The 24,886-nt window shown below is 35.2% G+C and overlaps 4 protein-coding genes across 12 annotated transcripts; 2 read left to right on the top strand and 2 right to left on the bottom strand.

Annotated features, from left to right (window-relative positions):
* Positions 1–89: 89 nt before the first annotated feature.
* Positions 90–2,023, bottom strand: LOC107273525 (DNA-directed RNA polymerase II subunit RPB3). 2 transcript variants are annotated; one of them, XM_025090877.1, is made up of 5 exons: positions 1,897–2,023; positions 989–1,133; positions 696–903; positions 412–618; positions 90–348 (listed from the first exon to the last, which is right to left on the bottom strand). In XM_025090877.1, the coding sequence occupies exons 2-5, from the start codon at positions 1,118–1,120 to the stop codon at positions 164–166; spliced, it is 732 nt and encodes a 243-aa protein (XP_024946645.1). In that variant the 5' UTR covers positions 1,121–1,133; positions 1,897–2,023; the 3' UTR covers positions 90–163. The 2 variants fall into 2 exon arrangements, with proteins under 2 accessions (XP_024946645.1, XP_015607301.1); XM_015751815.2 differs by lacking the exon at positions 1,897–2,023 and adding an exon at positions 1,211–1,448.
* Positions 1,567–5,011, bottom strand: LOC107273527 (coiled-coil domain-containing protein 28A). Of its 5 annotated transcripts, none has more exons than XM_015751821.2 (5): positions 4,885–5,011; positions 2,837–3,008; positions 2,526–2,754; positions 2,155–2,271; positions 1,567–2,078 (listed from the first exon to the last, which is right to left on the bottom strand). In XM_015751821.2, exons 2-5 carry the CDS (start codon positions 2,993–2,995, stop codon positions 1,867–1,869), a joined length of 717 nt encoding a protein of 238 aa, XP_015607307.1. In that variant the 5' UTR covers positions 2,996–3,008; positions 4,885–5,011; the 3' UTR covers positions 1,567–1,866. The 5 variants fall into 5 exon arrangements, with proteins under 5 accessions (XP_015607307.1, XP_024946646.1, XP_015607305.1 ...); XM_025090878.1 differs by lacking the exon at positions 4,885–5,011 and adding an exon at positions 3,487–3,615; XM_015751819.2 differs by lacking the exon at positions 4,885–5,011 and adding an exon at positions 3,104–3,480.
* On the top strand, positions 3,761–6,694 carry LOC107273523 (ubiquitin-associated domain-containing protein 1). 4 transcript variants are annotated; one of them, XM_015751814.2, is made up of 9 exons: positions 3,761–4,064; positions 4,361–4,526; positions 4,608–4,801; positions 4,904–5,064; positions 5,133–5,344; positions 5,463–5,686; positions 5,759–5,949; positions 6,058–6,196; positions 6,269–6,694. In XM_015751814.2, exons 2-9 carry the CDS (start codon positions 4,447–4,449, stop codon positions 6,409–6,411), a joined length of 1,344 nt encoding a protein of 447 aa, XP_015607300.1. In that variant the 5' UTR covers positions 3,761–4,064; positions 4,361–4,446; the 3' UTR covers positions 6,412–6,694. The 4 variants fall into 4 exon arrangements, with proteins under 4 accessions (XP_015607300.1, XP_015607299.1, XP_015607296.1 ...); XM_015751813.2 differs by having other exon boundaries at positions 3,761–4,072; positions 5,463–5,662; XM_015751810.2 differs by having other exon boundaries at positions 3,761–4,072.
* A 10,083-nt stretch (positions 6,695–16,777) lies between these two features.
* Positions 16,778–24,381, top strand: LOC107273528. Its single transcript, XM_015751823.2, has 4 exons — positions 16,778–16,908; positions 17,828–17,969; positions 22,284–22,463; positions 23,968–24,381. Exons 2-4 carry the CDS (start codon positions 17,828–17,830, stop codon positions 24,348–24,350), a joined length of 705 nt encoding a protein of 234 aa, XP_015607309.1. The 5' UTR covers positions 16,778–16,908; the 3' UTR covers positions 24,351–24,381.
* Positions 24,382–24,886: the final 505 nt, after the last annotated feature.

Genomic DNA, 24,886 nt, shown 5'->3' with positions numbered 1-24,886 from the left:
CCAAAATGATAGAAAATATTTCAAATTCGATTTTTCATATACCACTTTTATTATTCATACATTGACATTTAATAAAAGGTACAGAAGAATTTTCATAATATATATAATTTTATTTAGAAGCATGTATTGGTGTGGTATCATTAAAAATTTAAGAGTTCAGGTCCTAATGATGAATGCTCAATGCGTCACTTTGTACTTCATGACTCAATTGTGTTTGCAAGTTGGAGAGCTTATTCTTCAATGATGCGATTCCCATCATTACTATATTTTCAGGTTTCAGCGCACCGCTGCTTTCAACATTGAAGTAATATTTGTTTGGCTTAGCTTCCCAGTTGAAAGGTGCTTCATCTGAGGGGGAATTACATATGAATATATTTGTTAATGATGAATGAGTAGACCTCTATAACTTACATTGGTCTTCTTCCAATTCACTGTATTCAGATTTAGGCCATTCATCTGGTTTTGGAAACAGTGTATGACGCATTGCGTTGTCTGGATCATATTCAAAGCTCACACCCGCAGTAGGATTCCATTTTGCATGTTCTTTGCCAAACCCCTTCTTAGCATATGCTCTTAATTTTAATTCTTGTCCTTTGCGTAGCTTCACTATTAGTATTTCTAGGTGAAAAATTTTTTATTTTTATTATCTGTCACATATGATAGTATGATTTTTCTAAATTAAGGGTTACGTTTACCATCAGTTTCTCCATATTCACTAGCATCATCCTCTCGATGTCTGGATGTAACAGGAAGAACTCTAGGGTCACTAGACTTGAAGTCTGCAGTTGTTACATGTCTAGTTTGATCCTCTGCACATTTTACATCTAACGTAAACTCTACACTGCATTCGGGACAGAAATCCATACACTGACAATCTCTTGTGTATTGAATTCTATCTACAACCTAAAACATATATGCACAAATAGATTAAACATATGAAGTATAATACTAGGCCGTAAACAAAATTTTTAAAATTATTTAAACATACCTCGTCGCTAATCAAAGGTATCATGCCAATTCGATGAGCTAAGAACTCATCACTCAAAACAGTAGAATTTGCTTCAAGCTGAATCCAATCAATAGCCATAGTTGGAGTTTCAGCAATGAAAACACGTCTCATGCTATTTGCTACACTGTAAGAAATTAGTTTAATATCACGTTATATTAATAAAACGCACTATTCATGAAATACAAATACAGGTTAAAATACCTTAATTCAGTATCTTCGACCTGGAACTTAACGTTTTCCTCGGTTAAATCCGAGATATGAACAGAAGGCTGATTTGCATAAGGCATATTTACTAATTACTTTACTAATAGTTTAAAAACCGTTCAATTCGTTACAAAATATTTTCAAATCTGCTCAACCATAAACATAATGCTATCAACTGTCTGACTGGACTACTTCGAGTGTATCGATTTTATACTCGAAAGTCGATATATCGATACGTAAACACATATACGGACATTTGAAATAAAAAAAGAAACTCATTAATTAGAACTTTTGTATCTGATAACTGTTAACGATAGATAATTATACTGCGCAATATAATAAAACATTTTACAGAATCGGAAATTGCATATTTATTACTTGGAATGCATATGATGTAATAGTTTATTATTTTGTTATTTATTGAACACATTCTTATAGTACGCTGTAGGTGTAATCTTTTCCCAAATAAATATTAATCGCTTGAATCTGCTCATTACTTTTTCACACAGTAATAGGATCATCCTGTTAAACTTTCAGTAACTGTTTTCACACCTGCTATTGTGCCATTAAAACATTTCAAAGAGTAATAGTAGTAAATTATTCAGTATACAACAAAAGATGCCAAAATTAGTAAAAACTTACATAGACTATGATCATTTACTATGTAACTTTTCTATACAAACACTAAGTTGTTGAAGACGATGAAGTAAGTGGCGCATATTGGCACTGGACTGTCGTAAACCAGATTGTTCGTTGCCAACGTTAATTCCAGCTTCTTGTTTTTGGCCTAGTTCAAAATGAAGACGAGCGAGACGTTCCTGTTGCTCTCTTATTTCTGTCATTTGTTCCATACTGCAGTCTTTGCCTAAGTTTTTGTCATTAGTTCATTGTGTTTCAAGTATATAATTACATTATATAATTACAAAAGTTTAAATACGTACCAAAGGCTCGCAAGTTACCACTATGAAAATCTTCCAATAACTGTAATAATGCCTGCTCCATGCGCCGAACATCAGGTACCTCTGACAAAAAGCAATGGTGTTTGCATGGCGCCACGACTTTATATAGCAACGCCGATGCAAAACAAACAAAAAATTCCACTTAACAAAAGAAAATTTAGGGAAAGAAAAACGTACATATAAGGAAAATACTATAGACACTAATAGACAGTATATGATGCATTGACAAAGAATTGGTTAAATAGTAATTAAATAATATCAACTAAATAATGCGAGTGCAACTCATATTTTGAATAGAGCATACAGTGTGTATAGTATAATGAGCTTATAGGATGCAAAGTGCTGCACACTACCTCTGTGCTGTCTGTTTGATCTTGGAGGATCTATTCTGGATGACCTTTGCTTATCCTTATCTTTTTCATTTAGGTAAATAAGCCGTGATTGATTAACACCATGACCAGATGAATTTACAGCTTTTCCAGACACCATGGAACCCTGACTGGTGGTTACATGTCCAGAGCTTCCTTTACTAATTATCGGAGAAGTTGGTACATTGGTTTCCCACAGTGATTGACTCTGTTGCTAAAGAATGTAAGAGTTAGTAATTAACAATTATAAAAGATACAACAATGTGCAAATGTTTCTTAAAAGGAAATATTCTTACAGGTGCATGGAAGTTGCGGGCTTCATTTCTACCAAATCGACTGCCAGATCGGGCAGGTGTAGAGGGAGGTGTACCTTCTCCTCCATGATTAGGCAGCTCTTCACTTTCCTCCTCTTGCACTAATTGCTGAAGTTCACCTGAACCAGACCCTTCGATCATTTTGAACTTCTAACTAGTAATCAACAAATTAATCAGATTATTGTTATAAGTATACTTGATAAGGTGGGGTCTGTTTGTTTATCAATAGTGTCGAATTCTTTAACTTGCCTTATATGCTTCTTATAAAAATATAGAAAAATGCCTAAGCTTAATATAACGATATAATCATTACACTACGTATATTATCAACACAAATAGATCATCTCAATATATTCTTAAATTATCTAATTGTCCCATTCTTCTATCACTGCCTGTCACTACCACTCACTAAATACATATATTTACGGAATACACCAATGTGAAGTTGTGATTTAGTACATCAATATTCCTAGAGCCCCTAGAGCAAATGCTTTTTTTTTACACAGAAGGTTCATTAATATTAGTTCGACATAATCAGATATAATTAATTGTAAAATTTGGACTAAAGTTTACATCAACAACATGTACTAAAATTTGGTTTATTTTCATTGAATATTGTTTATGCAACAAACTGTGACATCTGGTGACATCCTGATCGTCACCACTGTTGTTTCCGCGGCAGATTCGACTGCGTGAATCTGGCGAGGTGGGTTTGTTAGCCACCAAAGCTCTAATGAGCACACTTTAATGGTGTGCAATCCTCTAGATTGAGCTTGACTTATTATTATGTTGTAATAAAAGGTTTCAGAAATAATAATGCAATTGTTACTAGAGAGTACTATTAATTACCCTTATTTGGTTCGGATTATAATCTGAATAATTATAACTCAAACTACTATCTTATTTACTTTACGATATACTTTCTAGTGCACTCTTCAAGACCGGAGGTCTAACTTTGATACATATTGCATATACCTATGTACGCACATACTGGAGATTATGATAAGTCTCGCTTAGCTCACGGCTTGGACCTTACACATATTTACTGGTCCCACTTTAATTTTGCATTTAAACTTGCTGCTCGGAGTTGCAAGGGCGCTATTTGTCACTAGGCCGCGACATAACAAAAACGTGTATCGGGATTTTTACTAAACGTCAGGATCTGAACATCGCCAATTTTAAAATGCGTGTCTTTCATTAGATTTTACATGTATGTATGTAAGTATAATTGGTGATGGATTTATGTTTAGTTTTCCATAAAAAATTAGTTAAATTATTCTTGTATAAAGTGAATATTCCTGTGTATATACGTGAAAAAAATGCATTGAGACTCCATTATTGAAAATACGAGTGATTGATAAAATGTTATGGGTATATGATACGATAGTTTCGTAATTCTATAAAATATTTGTAAAACTGCATGAAGTTTTCTATTAATACTTAGCTCTCTCCTCCGCATATTTATAAGGAATCGTCTTAATGCAAAGCTGTTTATTAACACTACAGGTTCTTTGGATATAATTGTGTATACTGCAATAAGTTTTGGAGTGAAAAATATCAGGAATATCAGAAAAGAAGGTTCAGCTAGTTTCATGAATTTGAAAAATTATAAAGACATGATGCTTGGCATATCATCTGCAATTTTTGAAAGTTTTCCTATCAGTATCATCAGGTTGTCAACAAATTTTTGTATTCATATAATTTCTATATATTAAATTTATTATAATACTGAAACTAATGTGTGAATTTTTAGTTTGGATGGAAATTTATTGAGTATTAATATTAGACCTGGTTTTACGATTGACAAGATCAAGCAAATCGCTTTAAAGCACTTTTATAACCAAGATACTTCAAAAAATGCATCACAATTCCGATTGATTCATGGAACCAGGTTTGTGCAACTCATTGATGACCAAACAGCCAGCGATCAGAATATTAAAGAATCTGGTCAGTTTTATAATGAAATAGTGCAATTTCTATTTGACTTGTTCTCGCAGAAAGGAAACATATTTTCAAATAACAAATATTACCTGAAACCAACGATTGCAGATGAGTTAATATTGATGGAAATTCGTCCAGTATTGACAAAAGACAATTTCTCTGAGGAAGCCCTAAGAGGGCCAGACGAGCAAATAATATTACAATTGACAAGAGATATGCCACTGTTAAATCCTCCACGTCCAATGCCAACAATTGAATGTACTGCTGATGTAACTATTCTGACAAATTCATATAAAATTGATCAATGTAATGTTACTATTATATAATAATGTTGTAGTTTCAGAATGAAATTCGTAAAATATTAATAACTCTTGTACAAGCATCAGCTAGAATTCTATCAAACAGTCCAGAAGCAGGAAAATACTATGAAATTATTAAGGAAAAGTTAAAAGCCAGATGTAAACCCCCATCCGATCCCAAAGCGATTAAACATCTTATGGACATGGGTTTTTCAGAGAAGAAAGTTCTTAAAGCACTCTGTCTAAGAAAGTGAGTAAACATCTTTAGAGAAAATTAGCATTTGATATATATCCAATGAAATGGATACCAGAGAATATACAATATCTTAAATATTTTCTAACCGAAACATCCTGGATCCTTAACACAGAATGAATACATCAGATGCATTAGAATGGCTGATAGAACATCAGGATGATACAGATGAGGATGATTTCGAATTTCCACCTATTGATAACGAGCTTGATACTTATGCACCTGGGCCAAGTACAGCTCAGGCTTCTGGTAGTTCAACAAGTACATTTGGGAAGAAAAAATCTCTTAAAAGTTATCTAGACTTTTTCAAAGGAGGTAACAGCGAGAGAAATCTGAAAAGTTATTAACACTATTAATTTCTGTTTTTAATATTTAAATGTATATTATAATTACACTAATATTTATAATTAGGCAATCAAACTGCGAAGAAAGAACCGAATCTAATGCACGCAGTGTCACTTCTTTTGGATAGTTTACATCAATATAAAAAGCTTGAATTCAAACCAAATCCGAGATTAGCGCAATATTTCAAGGATATGGGATTTGAGGAAAATAAGGTTACTGAAGCTCTGAAGATTACTGGGAATCACGAATACCATGCTGTAAATATATTAATCTTAATTTTTCATTAGATGATTTGATCCTGTTCTAAATAGTTATTATTTTTAATATCTCATGAAATACCTATTCAAACAATCCAAATATTTCAGTGTGAATGGCTGCTTGGGGAACGAAGGCCTGGTTTACAAGATTTGGATGATGGTCTGGATACAGATAATCCAATTTATAAAGCTATTATCAGTAATCCTCACATACAGCTCAGTCTCACTAATCCTAAAATGTTACTTGGTAAGCTTGAGCTGTATAAAAATACAGCAATTAAGAAGACTAATAACTAATTTTTCAAAACTATTGTTTCAGCCTATTTGTCAATTTTGGAATCACCATCAGCAACCAATATGTGGATTAACGATCCAGAAGCTTCGCCCATTCTGAGTCAAATATTCAAAACGTATCATACCGAAAAACATGCTATACAAATGAACCGTTACGAAGAGAAGTAAAAAAATAACGAAATATATTAATTAACAAGAGATTTAAAAAATCGTTTAAGATTGTTTATCATTAAAAAATATCCAGTGAATACATAAAAGTTTAACAGCATCCGAGGTGCACTCATTTACTGCATGTATTTACCGGATATTTCATATATAACGTTAAAAAATGATACTAGTCCAAAGATTCTAATAATCGTTAATTCATTATTACAAGACAAAAAAGAAAGGAAGATACTGAAATTTTGTGTAAATGCAATGTGATTAAACGTCTGATAAATCGCTGGTGTAACCGATACATTATAATTATATAGCTGTAATCCACATGTAAGCCATAAGACAGCTACGCACAAATTTATACAAATAATTCCTCCAATTTTTCATTGACGTGTAATGCTCAGCTAGATTTATATTACTGACTATATGCGAGGGTTATACATACAAGTCATGCATAAAGTAAGCAACGCGCATTTATAACTTGTGCCTTCTGCCAGATCGCTATGTAGCTCAAGGGTAACCGAGCGATTTCTGACGAGGAGCCAAAGTATTCCGAATTACTCTCTTTAATTCTCTTCCAGTCTCATCCCTCCCACCCCCTTAAAAACCGGGTCATCAATTGTAATGAAGTCACATGAGCAATTGTATAATCATTTACCTAATATTTATACTGAATTTAAAAAATCTCAGTTTTCATACTAAATCATGTATACTAAACTTGCTCTTAATTGCAAGTTGCAATCAAACCTTAAATTATTTATGAAAAATATAAGGATGGTAGATAATTTATTTTTAAAAATGGTTTGAAGCACAAAGATTCTTAGCTGTCTTATCCTAATTAATTATTTCCATTATGCGTGATTGTCAGAATTCCTATAGTTCAACATCTGTAAGAACGGAAAGACACGCGATTACAGCTGCAGCTTTATGGCGGATCTAGCTGACATTGAGACTTGTTGGAATTATTATACTCTCGATCGAAAGAAGTAACATCTTTTCGAACCAGTTCCCCGCATCTGGCATTGACTCTTGCTTCAAATGTCAAGGAGTTAAGGAATTATACATAAGAAATGATGCTCATCTCACTCCACCTGTGTTGATGGATAAATTAATTAAAAGATTTCTTCGATTACAGCGAAACGCACTGACGGCTGTTGCATACCGTGATTTTCATTATTCACTTTGACTAATTACTTTTACAATCTCGCATGTTCGGTGTCATGGAATCAGGTAAAAAATATCATTTGATATCAATTCAGCAGAATAAATGAGCCTCAATAATTTCATTTTATATGCTTGTAAAGTTTCAAAATATACCTATGCGTAATTTTTGTAACAAATGCGCAAAGAATATTTTTGGAACAAATAACTATAAAATTATTTAACAATTTAAGATAATGACGTCATAGGCATCTAAAACATTTTCAAGGAAGGAGGAAACCTATTAAAAAATATTTTTGTGGCAGGTTTATAGTGCCATCTCTCGTAAAAAAAGGCCGGACGGCCTTTTCTTTGAGCATTTTTTACAAAAACTGTTGTTTTTAACTAGTACGAATGAATATAAGACACGAACGTGCAGTTTGGTACACGAGCCGTTAAGTGCACCAATCATACGAGTCTTCTCATACTAGATAGATAAAATACTATATTTATATTAGATATTACTGCGGTGATCAATATCCATGATGTAAATAAAAAATTGTACAGTTACATATGTTATTAAAATATCATTTTTGTTATAACAATTATATGGGTTTTTTCGTACTAATACAGATTTATCAAAATATATTTGATGTTTATAATGTTTTTTGATCAAATACTTAAGTCTTCAGTTTCATCAATCATGATGTATCTTGCACTGTAAGATGCACATTTATTTGTTGATTATTTAAGTAATTTCTCATGACAGAAAACTATTGAAAGTGATTAATATATAAATATACGATATTCCACTGAATACACTACAGTTTATCCAAAAAGGATAAAGCGCGATAAGATAAATTGAATTTAATTTGTTGAAGGATTGAGAATTCTTGTTTATCTGGATGCGATATTTCACAAGAATTTCTGGTAAAAAGATGCACGAGCAGTGAAAATGTCAGGTCGACGTTTACAGAATATTTTGCAATAAGATCAACACGTCGCATCTTTAATTCCCAAGAGCTAATCCAATAACCCCTTAAATCTCGTATCGCCTTATTTTTATTCTAATCAAGTAAAAACGTTATAGAATTCACCTTCTCGCAAACTTTATTTACGATAATCTAAATGTCACCGAAATTCAATAAGGTATGTCAAAAATGTACCAAAAAGAACATCCTTGATTATCTGATTAACGACTATATTATGTTAATTGCTAAAAGATTCCAAACATAATCTTGTTTCAAAATTCTATTTAACCTTAGTTATCAAACTGAAAAGATGATCTCAACCAAATATTACCATATATTCTTTGTGGTCAGTGATCACATTGCGAGCGTAGTGAATGTCTGAGGTCAAGGATCTCAATTTGCTAAACGATCAGATTCAAATTAACGAATGCGCTAATTTGACGCATTCCAAAAGAATTGAGATCAGCCTTGAGATCGCATTCACATCAGTTGAGACAAAGTCTTTCCTCGTCGTCAAAAGGTGAGAGGGAAGCTCATCAGTACTCATCAGCGATTAGCACATCTTGCAATTTGTATTCGCAGCCAAGGTGAGATTCGGCTTCACTCGGGTTTCCTCGGCTTGTTTCGATTCGATTCCTCTACGTGTTCATCCTGACGATTATTTCTAGAAGAATAATCATTGATCATTGACATAGCACTGTAGTATATCGATGTTAACAAATTGGTAGATATATTATGTATTAATTTTATCAGACTCACTACGTTATGAACTCATCGTATTATGAAGATCGGAACTCAACGGGTCCTTCGCCTATTTTCGCACGCATATGCGAAACGGATGTTTCGTACTTCGTGGGTAAAGGCGGTTGTCATTTTCTTACGTTCATAGCGAATCACAACGCTTCGCACCATTGTATTCGTAAGACAATTGTTTATTGTTCGAGTTTACAACCCTTCAGTTTAATTATTGTTAGTTAGGTTTCCTCTTTCGATGGGGATTGAACAGGTTTTTTTTACCTATTCTCTATTTGGACTTATCGGGCTCTTGTCAACATATAAGATTGTCTTTAAAAGTGGCTTTTCCCTGTTGATGATTATAATTTGTGTTTTGACGTGATCACCCGACCTCCTGAAGTATCTATATGTATAACGCAATGCTTACGAAAGGCTGCAGTTATATTCAATCCTGAAAGTCGTAGCTCAGGCGTTACAACATAAAATTCCACTGGCTGACACTTGACTTGAGGCGGAATGGACAGACGATTCTATGTGTGCGTGTGTCATACGTACGAGAGCTCGAAGCGAGGAAACTTCGCACCCAAAAATCTCTGTACAGAAAGCACTACCAATAAATTGATGACATAAACGTGAAGCCTTCCGATAAAGTAACTTTCCCTGCGGAGCCGGATTTTTGAATTATTGCTTAGGAGACATATAAAATGTAGGTGAAAATTGAGACTGACAGCCTACGGACCTGTCATGGCGACCCAACAAGACCTTTGCCGTACCCTGTCTCACACTTATCGCACTATTGCACAGAACCACGGACGAAAATCGAAAAAAGGGCCACGCAGGGAAAGTTCTACATCTATAAACTTAACACCATTTCAATGGGAATTGTCGTGGTACAGCCGTTTCCGAGATTTTTGGGTATTAACATATTAAACTGTCAATACGCAGATTTTCCCCGCCTAAAACTTGAGTCGTTTGCCGCTACGAGCGCTCGTATATTCGTGACGTCAACATGCGCTGTACAGGAAACGCAGAGGACAGACTGAACGGACAATCGGCTACATGACCGTACTTATCGGGGCCCCTGCAGGGTAGCCTATTATGTGCAATACGAGAACGTAATAATACTTGCTGTTTCATTGTTGCGTAATACCTATTCCTTATTAAATTTCTCATTGATAAAATGCTCAGATTTTTTAATGGAATATGAAATGCGTCTATGCGTCTAAACTAATACGAAATAAATGTTACATCGAAGCTAGACTATCTTGTATATACGTACATACACATGAAAATTTCTGTTTCTGTATTTTTACGACGTCTACTACTGGGGCTCGTGTAACATGACATCTCGTTTGTAAATATTGTTCGTCTTTTCTCTTTCTTTTCACCTGGCGCCATCGAGTGTGCATGAAGTGGACCGAAAATCAAGTGGCGTACCAAGAAGAATGTGCCGAGTTATTTCGATGCAAATGGCGGGAATTGTTAAACCATACAAAAATAATAATTGACAAAAGACGGTCATTAGAATCAGTTAATTTTGAAAGAGATTGTGCATGAGTAATTATATGTATACAAATAGAATCAACTGCTTAGGACTTATCTTAATTTCTTTTAAATTTACTTCTTTTCAACAAAAGTCTCTTTATACTTTTCATTGTATCAAACTTATAAACAACCTTTGTACTGCTGTTATTCATAACGTATGTAACCGATATTAATAAATAACCTTAAAAATTCTTTTTAAATTTATACATTTCATTTTCCATGTGCTGTCGCAGTATTTACACAATGAAAGCCTAAGATTTCTTTCTGAAGTACGTATACAACTTTATAATTAGCAACGATCGCATCTCGGTGGGAACGGCTTACAATTAGTTTTTATTATTCGAAAGTCACTCAGTTTTCTGATCTTTGTTCTGAGACAGCGGAATCCTCTGAATTATTCATTATACCGACTGACAGTTATTAAAATATTTTTATTTTACGTTTTCCAAGATCACTCCAATGACATCTTGTCTGATCGGTATGGGAAAACAACTTATATAAAGAATTTTAATTCGGTATGAATGTTCACGGTTCACATTATAAAACAGAAACAATAGCACCCGAGTAATAAAATTCTTCAACACAATGATAGTGGGATACAATAGAAAACATATTTTCGATCAGATGCGTTCTAAGTTAGAATCCGTATATTTTGCTCATACGAGGTATTACCAAGATCGCGGACAAAATTACTTAGATAATTAGCCTTGAAAACTAAGTACATTGGGTAATAAGTATTAGCGTGCGACCGGTTAGTTTATGTTTGATTTACCGTTCGCGTGCTGTGCATATTACATGAAAAGTGAAAGGGTCATATAAGCTTAAAAATTCATTTTGTTTCATAGAATCAGATAGAACGTGAGGTTATAATACCTTAAACAAGGATAACAACAACAATGCACATTGAGTCAGCAAAAGCACACAGCCTATTTAAACCCACTGAGTGGATTACATTCAATCAATTTGGATCATTCAATTTGGATCGATTGGATACATGAAAATATACTTGAAGAAAATTTTGAAATAAAACTCTTTGAAATTTCTATTCAAGATGAGTAAATAGACTCTTAACAAACTTTTGTCATCTTTTCTTGATCGCGCCAGCCTTCACGAAAGTACATTGTAATAAGGATGAATATTCAAGGTTGTTCACAGGCGGGAGTGCTTGGAGATGTGTCACAGTGAACTTCAAGAAATTTGTCCTATCAGACGAAAAAAATAGAAATAGTAAAATGAACTTAAATTTTTTACTTGAAAGTCGTATACGGTTAATATCAAGAGACCGATCTTCTCCTCGAGGATCTCCTTCGACCTTTCTCAAGAGTTTGTCGTCAAAGTCAAATCTAATATAAGAACTCGAGGCCTACCATGATGGAACCATGGTCGCTCATTAGCGTAGTTACAAGTCCTCGCTCTCCACTTGTGACCGTATACATAATTCAGTCGCAGAAGAATCTTTGGATTTTTTCTAGAAAAATTCCACGTGGAACATATATTTACATAAAGCGATCGTAGCAACCAGTTCAATGAAATAGGAAAGATGGCAGTCACAGCATTTATATACATATATACACTGTGTCGTTAATGCCTGGGTCTCTAAACCTATTTTTGTCTCTGTCCCACTCATGTAATTTAAATGGACAAACTCAATCGGTAAGTCCAGGCATTAATGACGCTGACTGTACATAGTACTAAGAAATGATGTTTCATTGAACATAATTTTCTGCATAGATAAACTTCTTATATAGTAGTTATAAATATAGTACAACATACCTTCCTCATCAAGAATATCATTGTCCATGGTAAGACTGAAATTACTTCATACTTATATTGTATCCAAATCCGGATTCCATTATACCAGGATCACGGACTGCAGGTTGTAATTTTATCCCATTGCTGTATTTAGGTGCACAGCTATTACACTTATTATAAAATAATTTTACTTGCAGTGGAAATGAACATTTGTGGAGTATATACTTTGTTTCTATAGAGAGCGATCAACCGAATACTTCTGTCATTCACAGACCACGGAGTAACTGATCTAACCTAGAAAACAAACGTGCATAGATTTTTCAGAATCAGTATCCAATCAAGTGGGAAAACCAATCAGAGAGTTTTCTTAATGTTATACCTTTTTAGGAGTCATAATAAAGAAAAAGTTATTAATATATCGTACGATTATCAAGCAGATGCGGGTAGTAGATTCTTATAAAGTAGCATAAACGAAATCGATTATTTATTTACATGAGCTGCTGATAATCGTGTTATATCCAGAACGTCACGTCTTATCTTGGTGAAAGTTAAGCAACTCGTCTTCAAGGTCAGGCACTTGATTGTGAGAAACTGTTATAGCGATACCAACAGATGATTCAAGTAACGTAACATAACATTCCTTTGACATTTTGTATATTTGGTCATGAGCTTTGATAGTTTTAGTTTAGTCTTTACACCATAACTTTTCTTTTAAATACTATTTATAAAAGGATCACAATAGCCGGCAGCCAATATAACCTGCCGTAAATCAAGAACAGCATTCAAAGAAGCATTAAGCCAATAAGGACAGCGGGAAATTCAAAGTGGTTCTAAGACATAAAAGTCTTGTTTAAAGCACCAAGAAGATATCGGTAAACAGGTCCTGTGTATTTTTCGTTTTATTGACAATATATGGCATTTCAATCCTTCCAGAACTTCTATGTTGATTCCAGCATATTTTCTGGATGCTAAAAAATAAGAACAGTCTTAATGATTACAGGCCTGTGTCCAGGATGCTAGAACTTGGATCGAGAAATTGGACAGAGTTTTAGTTTCTAAGTTTATATACTTGGATAAGTTTAGGTAGTGTCAAAGTCGCCTATAAGAAATCAGAAGTATTTAGCCTGCTGCCAATACAAGTAGTGTATGTACGAACAGTGTTAATTTGAGGTTAGCATTCGCATATGACCAAAATGTATGTGGTTAAGATTGACTACCTGGAATAACTATGACATATATATAGCTACTAATACGAACAAATAGGACTCGAGGCGTTTTTTTGACAGAGTTTTTCGTCAAATTTTTTCATTCAAGCAGCCTGTGTCCACGATACTAGTTCCAGTTATTTTTCTTCGGTCCGAGTTCTCGAATCGTGGACACAGGACTTAACGGTACGTTTAATGACAATTGATTAAGCACGAAAAATGTTCAATTATAGATAATTTAGTAAACCCTGAAACGATGACTAAAAAATTATATCTTTTACAGAGTAAACTGTTCGCAATTCTACAATGGTGGCTTTTACTCCATGACAACCGGATGTTGACCGAGTTAACTAGGCAAACATCGATCTGAATGGTTGATTTCGAAATTCCATCGACTCCTCGACATAACATGAGATCGGGAGCGAAATAGAAAAAGGATTTGGATCATATGAGTCACGTAATCGCTGAGGTATTACTTTAATCAAAACATCTCAAGAGTCAGATGCTGTTCGTGAAATTTATGCGATGGTCGCATTGGAATAATAATGACAACTACAAGAGGAGATATAAATAACAGTGCCACGTTGAGATAGGTCCGTGTGTATTAACTGTTCCAGCAGCCGAATGGAAAACATGCATAGGATATGTTACGCGTAACGTGCTGATTATCTCTTATCAATGAGAGATTACGGAAAAGAATTTCTCTAAAAGAAAGTTGTAGCTCTTAGAAAAAAACAGATACTGTTTCCTATTTATCTGTTCCAAGTATCATTAGTCTCTTCAATTGAAATTGAACAGAATATAAATTTTTTATGTTACATAGGTATAATGTGCTTAATTTTTCCTCTCAGGATTATAATTTTTTACAATCCCAGAAATAGGTGTAATGAATTTGATATTTTATCGTACATAACAGGATACAATTCGATCGATATATCGGTAGGATACTCGCATAGTCGATTACGTCTTTCTCTGGTGGGAGAAAGCCAACGTGCTTGACTGTTAGGTCAGTATTACATGGAACGCGTAATCCTGTGAATAAACTGTATACGTAATCCTGAGAATGAATACGAGTAAATAAACATGCAGAGAGAGATAGATCGTTAAAATGAATAGGAGCATTAAATAAAATTTATGTTTTAAAAAAAATGAAAATGAAATAAGATTCATAATATCTATACATATAGACATTTATTAATGTGTTTTTCTTTACATTGTAATAAATCTTTAGTAAGTAGATACTGACTGATATCTTGAATTTGGTTTTCCAGTAAAACGTTTAGACAAGACTTTCTGCGGATTACTTAATTCTTTGAAGAACAGTGGCTTATTCCCAGGCCTTCGGTCCATGATGAATTGCTGTCCTTCAATGGGAAATACCAGTTTTATCCGTTTGAACTGGCAGATTATTCACTGTGAGAAAACAGTTATTCTTGGTGAGTTGTTAGTTAAGAGTTAAGATAAAAATACAATGCTGGCACTTTTGACAATTGGTTTTATTACACAGTATACGGCTGTCTCTTGCATATTTAATGTAAGATTAGGGAAACAAAGGTGGGACTGTTTGTATAAATTTGTTGCGATTATAAATTTATTTAACGACTAATGGGGTAGCAAATCTTTCAGTCCTGCGAGGTCGTCGACTCCCTTCTGATGTCATTACAGGAAGAAAAATAATATGATCATAGACAGACGAATAATCAAAACAGGTTTTCTGATCAGCGAAACACGAAATTTATAGCTTTAATAACCACACGTTAAAAATTCCGAGATCTAGGCTAAGTTGAAAAATTTTATTTTTAATTGCGCAATACAAACGAGTTACACGTATGCTGCCCAAAAAAAATAAAAACACAGATGGACGGTGGGTGTTCATGGGACTCTTGAAGTATACTAGTCCACATAGAAGATGGCCCCTGGATCTAACGTCTGAGAAAGGTCGTGCGACCTCACAAAGGAACAGGAATTAGGTATTCGAATTTATTTGATGTGGTATTAAAAAGCGAAAGCTGTCACGAGGATGGATATACCATAACTGCACATTTACGTAATGACAAAAACGCGTCAAGCCTAGCATGCGAATTTAACAAAGATGGAATTGCTATTTGAAGTTAAGATAACAGTTTAATCTCAGAATTATTATTATTATCGAATACCACGTGACCTAAGAATCAATGTAATATTTATGTTTCTCCAGTGGAAAAAAAAAATAAACAACAAAATGACAATTCTGAAATAATTCTTTTTTCATTTCAGAAGAAAATATCTTTCATTGCTCTTGTACCTGAGAATGAATATGCAGAAGAAGAAAAATACAAGCAACAATGTATCAAGCATTAGTTCCACATAGAGAAACTCATGAATGCTCAGAAAAAAATGAACGGAAACTGCTTTGCCAGGCTGCCCGAGTTCTCACTACCATGCAGACGTTAAGCATGGGTCCCAATGGGCCTGTAAACAACTATATATATAATGACACTGAAGGGAACTAGTGTAAATAGATAATGATAACAAACAAAATGCTGTCAATGACATCGGTTACGATTTTCTAGGCTGGCCAGTAATTATCGTTCCTATGCTAATTGTCTTGGTTGATACCAGTCGCATTCTTACACTCTCATCTGCCCCACAATTGCATAGATGAGCGTCAGTGTACTAATGATTATGAAATACATTTTTTAGGAAATGGGAGCATCATGAGGATTTTTTGATAACGTCAAAGAAAAAGGATGTAAGGAAGAAAAGGGCAGTTTTCTTAATGAGGGACTCCGAGTAGAGGTTATGAAGTGATGCTGTAACAGAAGGATAGGCGATGGACCAGTCGTGGAGGAATGAGATTTTGAAGCAGAGGCTCATCAAGGAATAGACCTGGAAGAGGATCGAATGGAGTAGTTGGTACTAAATTCTAATTACCTAGAGGAATGATGAGTATAAGGTCGAGGGATTGGAAGGAGGTTGGTGGTCATTGGATCCGCTGGCACGTGATCCTGAAGATCTTTGGGTCTGTAGGCCCCCAGGGTGGGATCGCACCTCCTGGTTAATAAGTGGTGGGGATTATTTCTATATAACCGCTGGTATAGCTGCCCGTCTCTCCATATTCTATCTGTCACTACAATTCTTTAAGCATCGAACTCTCCGTTTACGTCTTTTGTGGAACCAAGGTAAGTTTTCAATCGACCTGTAAAGTAATAATAATCATTATTATCGTATTCCTAGCACCTGCTAATATTTGCTTATCTAGCGACTGCGATTATTTATTGTGAAGTTTATTGAATTTTTATTGAATTGTAAATTGATTTTTCTCTTTATTATTTCGCTTTCATTTTGTAATTTTGGTTTTCGACTTTGTTAATGTAATCTTCACATGGTCGCAAGACACGTACGTGCGTTTAGTTGCAGTTTCTTGATATTGAGTAAATTGTGAAAAATTTGTGCGTTGATGATATTAAAAAAAAAATGTCAATGACTTATAATTATTGAAGCTTAATTACTGGTGGCAATATACCTATACAAGACATAATTTAACAAGTTAATTGATATGTTTTAGCATAATTTTTTTTTAACTTACATGCCTAATTTGTACTGTATGGGCATTGGCAATTCGCAGAAGAACAGTTGATATTGTGACATCGTAATTGATGACCCCATAATTTTTGTCCATTTTCTCTTTTGGATGCTGTGAAATGTTAAATTTACATTAATATTTGCATCTTCATCCGACATATCTTTATGTGTTCATTTGCATTGAAATTGCCGGCGGGTTAATAAAGGTGACGATAATGGCGACAGTATTAGGACTATTCAAGTGGAATGAGAAATTAAAATTATTAATAAAAAAAAAGTTAGAGCACGGGCTGGACCATTACGATCAATAGAGATAAATTAGACAAACGTATAATTTCATAAAAAATGATTATATCACAGTGTTAAGTATTTATGTTAATTATAAAGTCAGTACCTTTTCATAAGCAAAAATGGTCGACCTTTAATTCGACGAATTGTCAGCAAGCATTACTTTCACTTTCAGTGCTTGCAAGAAAACTCCATGTGACGTTAATGAAAGAATCATTAAATTTTCAGATGAGCCTGCTGTCATTGGCCGTGGTGGTGACGGTGCTCGCAGCAGTGGCGACTGCCGAACCCGCGATTAACGAAGCTCGGCCAAACAGTAACCGACCTGGAAGATTTCTCACGTTGCCGATAGCCCAAAAATGTGCAAACCGTACGTAATTACATAACAGATAAAATTTTATCAAATTTGGTAAACGCGAGTGACGAATACTATCGTTTGAATGTATCTGATACGGGTCTGTGTTATTGTCAAAGGATCAAGTCACTATAAAACCCCTAGCCGACCAAAAAAGGCGTCTAGTATGAAGAGAAAGAATTTATCTAATTTTTTAAAAAACGTTTGACACGGTTATAAAATTATTTGATTTAAGTTTTTCGAATAGCAAAAATGTTTTATTGATGAGAATCGAGCCGAAGTTTTCGCGCTCGTGCGACATCATTATTATTCGGTAGAGTTCTCGAAGCGTTTGGTAAGTCCCCATATATTTGACGATAGCAGCGCCATTGACATACGTGGTGCGTAACGCCGAAAAACTTTCATCGCCAGACGCGTTTTGTATTTGTGCGTCGAATACTTCGACGAGACGTTGCACTTTCACGCCCGTAATTCCTCCGGAAAAAAGACACAAGAAACGAGGTCAAAGAGATGAACGAGAAGAGTATCGTATTACCATTAAGGAATTACCTTCCGCAGTCTTTGGCGCTCTGCATTTCATTAACCTCCTAACCTTTTTTACCCAGCTATGAAAACGAGTCCATTGAACACTAACCTAAAGTACGATTACGACGAAGTATTCGGATAAGACCGTAAATGCTACTGATACCAGTAAAACAATGATTACCAAAAGCATTGATCAAATACTTAATTAGTGTCATTGATAACAAGAGAGATTAAAGCTCGTACGAAATGCGTCCTGACAATTACGGCAATAGTATTGGTGTAATTAATTCCAGATAGAATAATAATAACAGTAAGGATCGCATCTCACAAGAATACAGGTACAATTGCATTGCGTTGTTCAACGATGCCAAAGTAAATGTGGATGCACACTTTCTAATGCGTCAGCCACATGTGCCCCTTCCGCCTGACCTATTCACTGTATGTCCCTTCGTTATAACTTACCAGGATTCTCACTTAGTGGCTCCATTATTCAATTATCCGAACCAGCATCGTCGGTTAGCACTTTTGCGTCACAAAAACAAAGGTATAAAATATACCTTCGTAAAAAATAACATGAGCCGAATAAACGCGTCTTGGGAAATAGCCTTAATCTCGGGTATGGTGAAACTGCAACAGAAAAAAAATTGTAAAGTTACCTACAAGATATTTAAAAAAAGAAACAACGTATCTCATTAGAATAGTCAGTCTCGTACAACATAGAATATAACACAGGAGAATCGTAACGTATATGCAATTGCGTAATACTTACTAGAAGAAAAAAGAATTTGACTTTTTCTGTTGTCATATTCAAAACACGACACTCCAATAGGCAATGGGATACGTACTGACGTAATAGCAATTTCACGGCTGGTAAATCGTAAACCGAATAGTTGAAAAGCGTTCGTAGACTTGGTAAACTTCGTAGACGAGGTCGAGCATCAGGTCGAAGTGAAAGACGAGATTCCTCCTGTAGGAGGCTCGTCGTAATCGTGGTCGTGGTCGTGCAGTTTAATCGGGATTACGAAAGCAAAAGTGCAAGTGGCAAGTAACACGTTCTGGCGCTAATAAGACTCCTTCTTGTCTGTAACGTGTGGCTGACCAGACGGCTGTTGCAATGAGATAAGTTTACAAAAGGCTGTTGCTGTTGCTATTGCTGCTGGCTGCTGTCTACGCTGCCTTGTTGCTATGAAAATGTCAGGAACGATTGCGCCACTGCGATCCTTCTCGGTACTACTATCTTCTTTAGCATGCTACTCGAGTTAGGATTGGTTAAAGTAGCAACTTGAAGCCGTGAGAATTTACATAGTGGATAAAAACACTCTTGTTGGTATTTATAGTATATATAATATGTATACTATGGCGTGCATATATATATACTAGTCTATTTACTAAATAAGTAAGTACACTGAGTCTATTACGGTTTCAAGAGGATAGAAAACGTCCAAGAATATTTTAGGTTATGGCGAATGTAAACCTCATAACGAAGCATCCTGTACGTAACTACTTTTTGCATAATTTGTTGTATATATCTAAGAAGGATATAAATATATAAGTAACGTAATATTAGTTTATACATAGATGACTGGAAATTGTGACAAAATCTGTTGATCTTTTATTTAACTATCTCGTTACGTAACCTCACGTATTCAGAGGCCCTTTTGTTTTATTTCTGCGTTACTAAGTACCTTGTGACTAGTGCTCGAAACAGTATTTTAATACCTGTCGATAAAATTTGAGTGTTGGATGAACGTAATTGCCGGTTGTCTTGAAAAAGAATTTTGGCCTTCATGAGATACGTTGGCGCATGCAGTTAACCCGTTGACCTCTCGAAGGAAAGAAAAAGAAATTTCACCTTTAAATTATGCCTGACGTTTGGTTTTGATGTTTTAGCGTTGGCAAAGAGTAGATTTCCTTTTCTCTGGAATTCTCCGTGATTTGAAAAATATTGAGCGCGTCAATGGCAATTTCGTGATTATATAATTGAATATATAGAAAACAGAAATATAAAAATTCGAACGTGTATAATGAAACTATTTTATACACTATTGCCAATAAATTCTATAGTTGGTAGTAATATTTTCTAATGACTGTCTGATGCTCTGTGTTTAAAGTATAATAAGGCACCATCGACTCTTCCTATGTTTAGCGAACCGTGTAGATTCGTGCATGGAAAACGTGCTTGTAATCGAGCGTGACAAAGATTTTAATGCATAGATAGTATATATGTGCATATGTACAGTATAGGATGATGAATTTCATAAGGATTAAAGGATGTGTATCGCAATGGATTTCGTAATTCCAAGTTTTATCGCTACCATCAGACATAGATCTAAGCCAGACAAGGATAAAGACATAGGTAGGGATCGTAACGGCCGAAGCTAGGCCTCCTTTGGCTTCTAAGTAAACCGTACATTATCACATTATAACAGCCCTAATTCCGTTTGCAGTCGACTTCAGATATCGATAGAATTCCATGCTTCAGCTTAGGACCCAACGTAAACAACAGAAAAGCTGGACAATTCGTCCGGTGTAAACCGACCTAGATTCAAACGCACAGCGGAAACCAGGGACAACGTAGCTCGTTTGACAGAACCGGAAGTTACTGTTGCCCGTAGAAACAGTCGGCTTTGAATTGTATAAGACTAGTAGTCGTACGATACTACTAGTAGTATTCGCATAATGCTACTAGTCGCTTATGTTAACCACTAGACTATACCGTGAGTAAAAAAAGGGGAGAGAGAAATGCAATATGCGGATGAAAAATCTCGTAAAGAGATAATGGATCCTAGATGCACGAAGATGCATCTCAGGGAAACTTAACTCATTATTACTTCAATCTTAAGACACAATTCTCCTAAGAGTAATTGCCATAAATTATCGACTTTCGTGTTCGTCTCTTTGAAAGTCAGGACAAAATCAGGATATAATTACTCACTTTCGTTTTCTCTTGAGAAATTATATCGATATTGAATTTATATAGGACAATTATATTTGCCGTGTCGGACAGAGAAGTATAAATAGAAAAAAGAAACAAACCAGAATGAAAAATGTAACCGCAAGGACCACGGACGTCCTTTCATCCATTCATTTAAATTTATATTTTTATTCCCGCTGAGATCAATGAGTTAAAGTGGACCTCACGATCTGTTCGATATAACTGTTATGTAACTGTTTTAATCGTGAACGTTTACCATTCGATCTATGATCTACGATCGGCAGATTTACGGATCACGTGCGAGTAATTTATTGTATCGTATAATGGGCATTCTAAATATGCACGTAACGCGTGATGGATATACAGTCTCTGATTTGAGTAAAGTAGTACCTTTGACAGTTACGTCAGACGAGGGAATTTGAATGATGCGCAGAACAATGAAATTTTTTTCAAATAATCTTGTCAAATATTTGAATCGATCTAGAGCGATAATTTATGACGAATAAATAACGTAATAATTTACAAGATTTTTTAAAAATTCAGACAGCCAAAATAATATTGCGTAACGTCGTTGCTCCGTTGCTTAACTTTCAATGAGTCGATGCATCCTCGGTCATCAAGATTCGATCGCTCGATAGAAATGATTGATTCGTCATTCGATACATGGAAAGAAGATTCGAGCAATGTTGCCTTTTTTATTGGCCGTTTGGCAAGTTACCATACTTGGATTGATTTTTTCTTCCGTTTGACTTGTCCAAATCGATGTTCAGATGTCCAAGATTTTGTTGTAGAGCCTGTGTATTATATGTAGATAAAAGCAAATCGTTATCCCACGAGGTAGTAATGAATTTTTATGAAACTTGTTACAGGACCAAAGGAATTTAACTTCAAGGGCCATAACTATTTCTACAGTGGACACGTGCCAGCCCATGCGAACCAAAAGGTCGACTGGTTGGACGCCAGGAACATCTGTAGGGAATACTGCATGGACCTTGTGTCTCTTGAGACTCAAGAAGAAAACAATCTTATATTCAGATTGATCCAACAGAGTAAGTTTGGCGATGGCTATATAGGCTATCTTTGATTTTCTCTCACGTTTTGCAATGATAATTATTCCTATGCGCATAATCATAATAATACATGCTGCTTTCTCCAGCATGATATAGCTTTGTATACACAAGTGACATTTTAACGCATAATCGTTACTATGAAAATGTTGTTCTCTACTGATAATGCTGTCTGCACATAGCTACCTGCTTGTCGAAGTCCTTCAGAGAATATGAAACGCTCTGTACATAAAGGAAAGAGTGCGAAAATATTATGCAGACATCTGAGTATTACAGGAAGTGTAAAGTGATACAATGTTTGTTTATGCGAACACTTATCGAAGCAAAAGACCAGCAGAGAATATTGATTAACTACAAACTTGTTTAAATATTAATACAAGCCACGTGTTGACTGTCCAATGATTTTGATGATTTAACAATGGTCCAAAAATCACCATGAAGATTGAAGCAGTGCTCAATAACGAAGAAACCAAAATTAGAATCAAACAAAAGATGAAATCTTATGAGAGGAAGTAAGAGAATCAAGGAAATCTGAAAACAAGAAACCAACAAGACTGAAAAAGATGTATACTGCCTCTTAATTATCTTCAGCCAGTCTCATTGTTTTATCCATTCCTGACTGGCACAAAGAGTCAATGTACATAAGATAATGGTTTTAGAAAGTTTTCCATTTTGAAAAAGAAAAAGATGAGGTCGGTAGTCAATTGTCAACATCAACATTGTCGACTCGTAAAAGAACCATGCAAGATGCAACTTTCGTCCCTCGTGTGGTCACGAGGACCTAGAAGTTGCGAAAGGATTGACCTGGCACAAATACTTTTATGCTTGTTGATTAATCATCCTGATACTATGAATCCGCTATCTTAACTGTCGTATTCATAATCAGTACCTACGTGAAAAGAAAAAAAGAAGCGAAACACATGTAACAGTAAATTGTGACGTGTAAAGGTAGAATGAAATTCTACGAACCTTCAAGTATAATTATTTATCTTGAATCAAATTGAAAGATTCGACGTCGCACAGTCTGACAGTCTTGAGAGGAGGAAAAGTAAGATTTCACAAGGATATAAGACAAATGTGACAAGCTACGTGGAAGATGCGTTACAGGTGTAACGCCGGTGGGTGTAACGGCGTAGCTCCAAGGCGACGGAGTCTTTAAAGTGGGTTGAGGTTAGAGAGTTGCTTTGTGTATAATGGAGAAGCTTAAAGTGTGTGTACTTCTTCGCGCATACCGACGGATTCAACGACCAAGGTGAAAACAATTTTATGCGCGAATCATTTTGCCGCATAACTTTCCTGGTGAAATTTTATGGAGATGTACAGTGGCTCTTGAGAGCTATAGGTTGGACCGGCGCCTTGTATACGGACTATATATTGCATGTTTCGTTCTTGTCAGCCATTTGTATTGAAGTATTGTCAAAACAAAGTGAATTCGATGGATTGATGGTTCATGACACTTTTTAAAAATATTATTTGTGCTTCGCAGATGATGTACCCTACATCTGGACATCGGGACGTCTCTGTGACTTCAAAGGCTGCGAGAACCGTCGTGATCTTGAACCCAAGTCTCTTTACGGTTGGTTCTGGTCAGCGAATCGCGAGAAGATGTCACCTACCAATCAGGTTCCTAATGGCTGGGGTTACAATCCTTGGTCTCAGACTGGTCACAAGAAGATTCGTCAACCTGATAATGCTGAGTTTGATATCAATGGCACCAACGAGTCTTGTCTTTCTGTCTTGAACAACGTTTATAACGATGGCATCGCCTGGCACGACGTTGCTTGTTATCACGAAAAGCCTTTTGTCTGTGAGGATTCCGAAGAGCTTCTGAATTACGTTGCCAGTACTAATCGCGGAATTCGTCTTTGAATAAATCAATCATTATTTTTTTAATCCTTAATCTTCTTTTATATCATGATTCAACCCGACATGTCAAACTTATAATCTTTCTTAGAGAAAACATTCCTACCCCTTTTTCTACCCTTACTCTTATAAGCTTATTCACCAGTTCTTAATGTTTCTGGACAGTAGGATAATAGGGCACGTCCAATTACAATGGAAGACGTACTATAATCTTCTTGGGTTTCATGTCTTGGATTACTAGTTTTTTCTGAGGAACTTTTGTTATATTCTAAGTGACGAAGGGATTCTAACAGACTGATTTGACTTGTCACTATAGAGCCTCCTCTAGTGATTGAAGTTTATGTATTGTGTTCATATAAAGGTCTCTTGGATTTTTTGAATGGCCCTTTTGAATTGTTAGTGATAAATATGAGTGACCAGAAAATGGTATTGAGATTTAAGTGAATATTCACGAATGTCAGGATTCTTGGTTGGATGATGACAATGACTATCTTATACAATATCGAGCACGTTTATGATAAGAAAGTTTTCAGTAGCAACGC

The sequence above is a fragment of the Cephus cinctus genome, unplaced genomic scaffold, assembly GCF_000341935.2.
Source record: "Cephus cinctus unplaced genomic scaffold, Ccin1 Ccin1_scaffold1708, whole genome shotgun sequence".
NCBI classification, from domain to species: domain Eukaryota; kingdom Metazoa; phylum Arthropoda; class Insecta; order Hymenoptera; family Cephidae; genus Cephus; species Cephus cinctus.
The sequence above is the reverse complement of the archived record's forward strand: the minus strand, read 5'-3'. Positions and strand labels throughout refer to the sequence as shown.

What these genes read in the sequence shown, in the direction of transcription:
- LOC107273525 (XM_015751815.2), bottom strand. Translation starts at nt 1,296, where the DNA reads ATGCCTTATGCAAATCAGCCTTCTGTTCATATCTCGGATTTAACCGAG. An exon ending in GTCGAAGATACTGAATTAAG is followed by an intron (nt 1,134 to 1,210) that starts GTATTTTAACCT and finishes AATTTCTTACAG; the next exon opens with TGTAGCAAATAGCATGAGAC. An exon ending in TGAATTGGAAGAAGACCAAT is followed by an intron (nt 349 to 411) that starts GTAAGTTATAGA and finishes ATTCCCCCTCAG; the next exon opens with ATGAAGCACCTTTCAACTGG.
- LOC107273527 (XM_015751821.2), bottom strand. Translation starts at nt 2,995, where the DNA reads ATGATCGAAGGGTCTGGTTCAGGTGAACTTCAGCAATTAGTGCAAGAG. An exon ending in CCCGCAACTTCCATGCACCT is followed by an intron (nt 2,755 to 2,836) that starts GTAAGAATATTT and finishes TACATTCTTTAG; the next exon opens with CAACAGAGTCAATCACTGTG. An exon ending in ATCAAACAGACAGCACAGAG is followed by an intron (nt 2,272 to 2,525) that starts GTAGTGTGCAGC and finishes TGCTATATAAAG; the next exon opens with TCGTGGCGCCATGCAAACAC.
- LOC107273523 (XM_015751810.2), top strand. An exon ending in TCAGAATATTAAAGAATCTG is followed by an intron (nt 4,802 to 4,903) that starts GTCAGTTTTATA and finishes CAACGATTGCAG; the next exon opens with ATGAGTTAATATTGATGGAA. An exon ending in CAGCGAGAGAAATCTGAAAA is followed by an intron (nt 5,687 to 5,758) that starts GTTATTAACACT and finishes ATTTATAATTAG; the next exon opens with GCAATCAAACTGCGAAGAAA.
- LOC107273528 (XM_015751823.2), top strand. Translation starts at nt 17,828, where the DNA reads ATGAGCCTGCTGTCATTGGCCGTGGTGGTGACGGTGCTCGCAGCAGTG. An exon ending in AGCCCAAAAATGTGCAAACC is followed by an intron (nt 17,970 to 22,283) that starts GTACGTAATTAC and finishes AACTTGTTACAG; the next exon opens with GACCAAAGGAATTTAACTTC. An exon ending in ATTCAGATTGATCCAACAGA is followed by an intron (nt 22,464 to 23,967) that starts GTAAGTTTGGCG and finishes TGTGCTTCGCAG; the next exon opens with ATGATGTACCCTACATCTGG.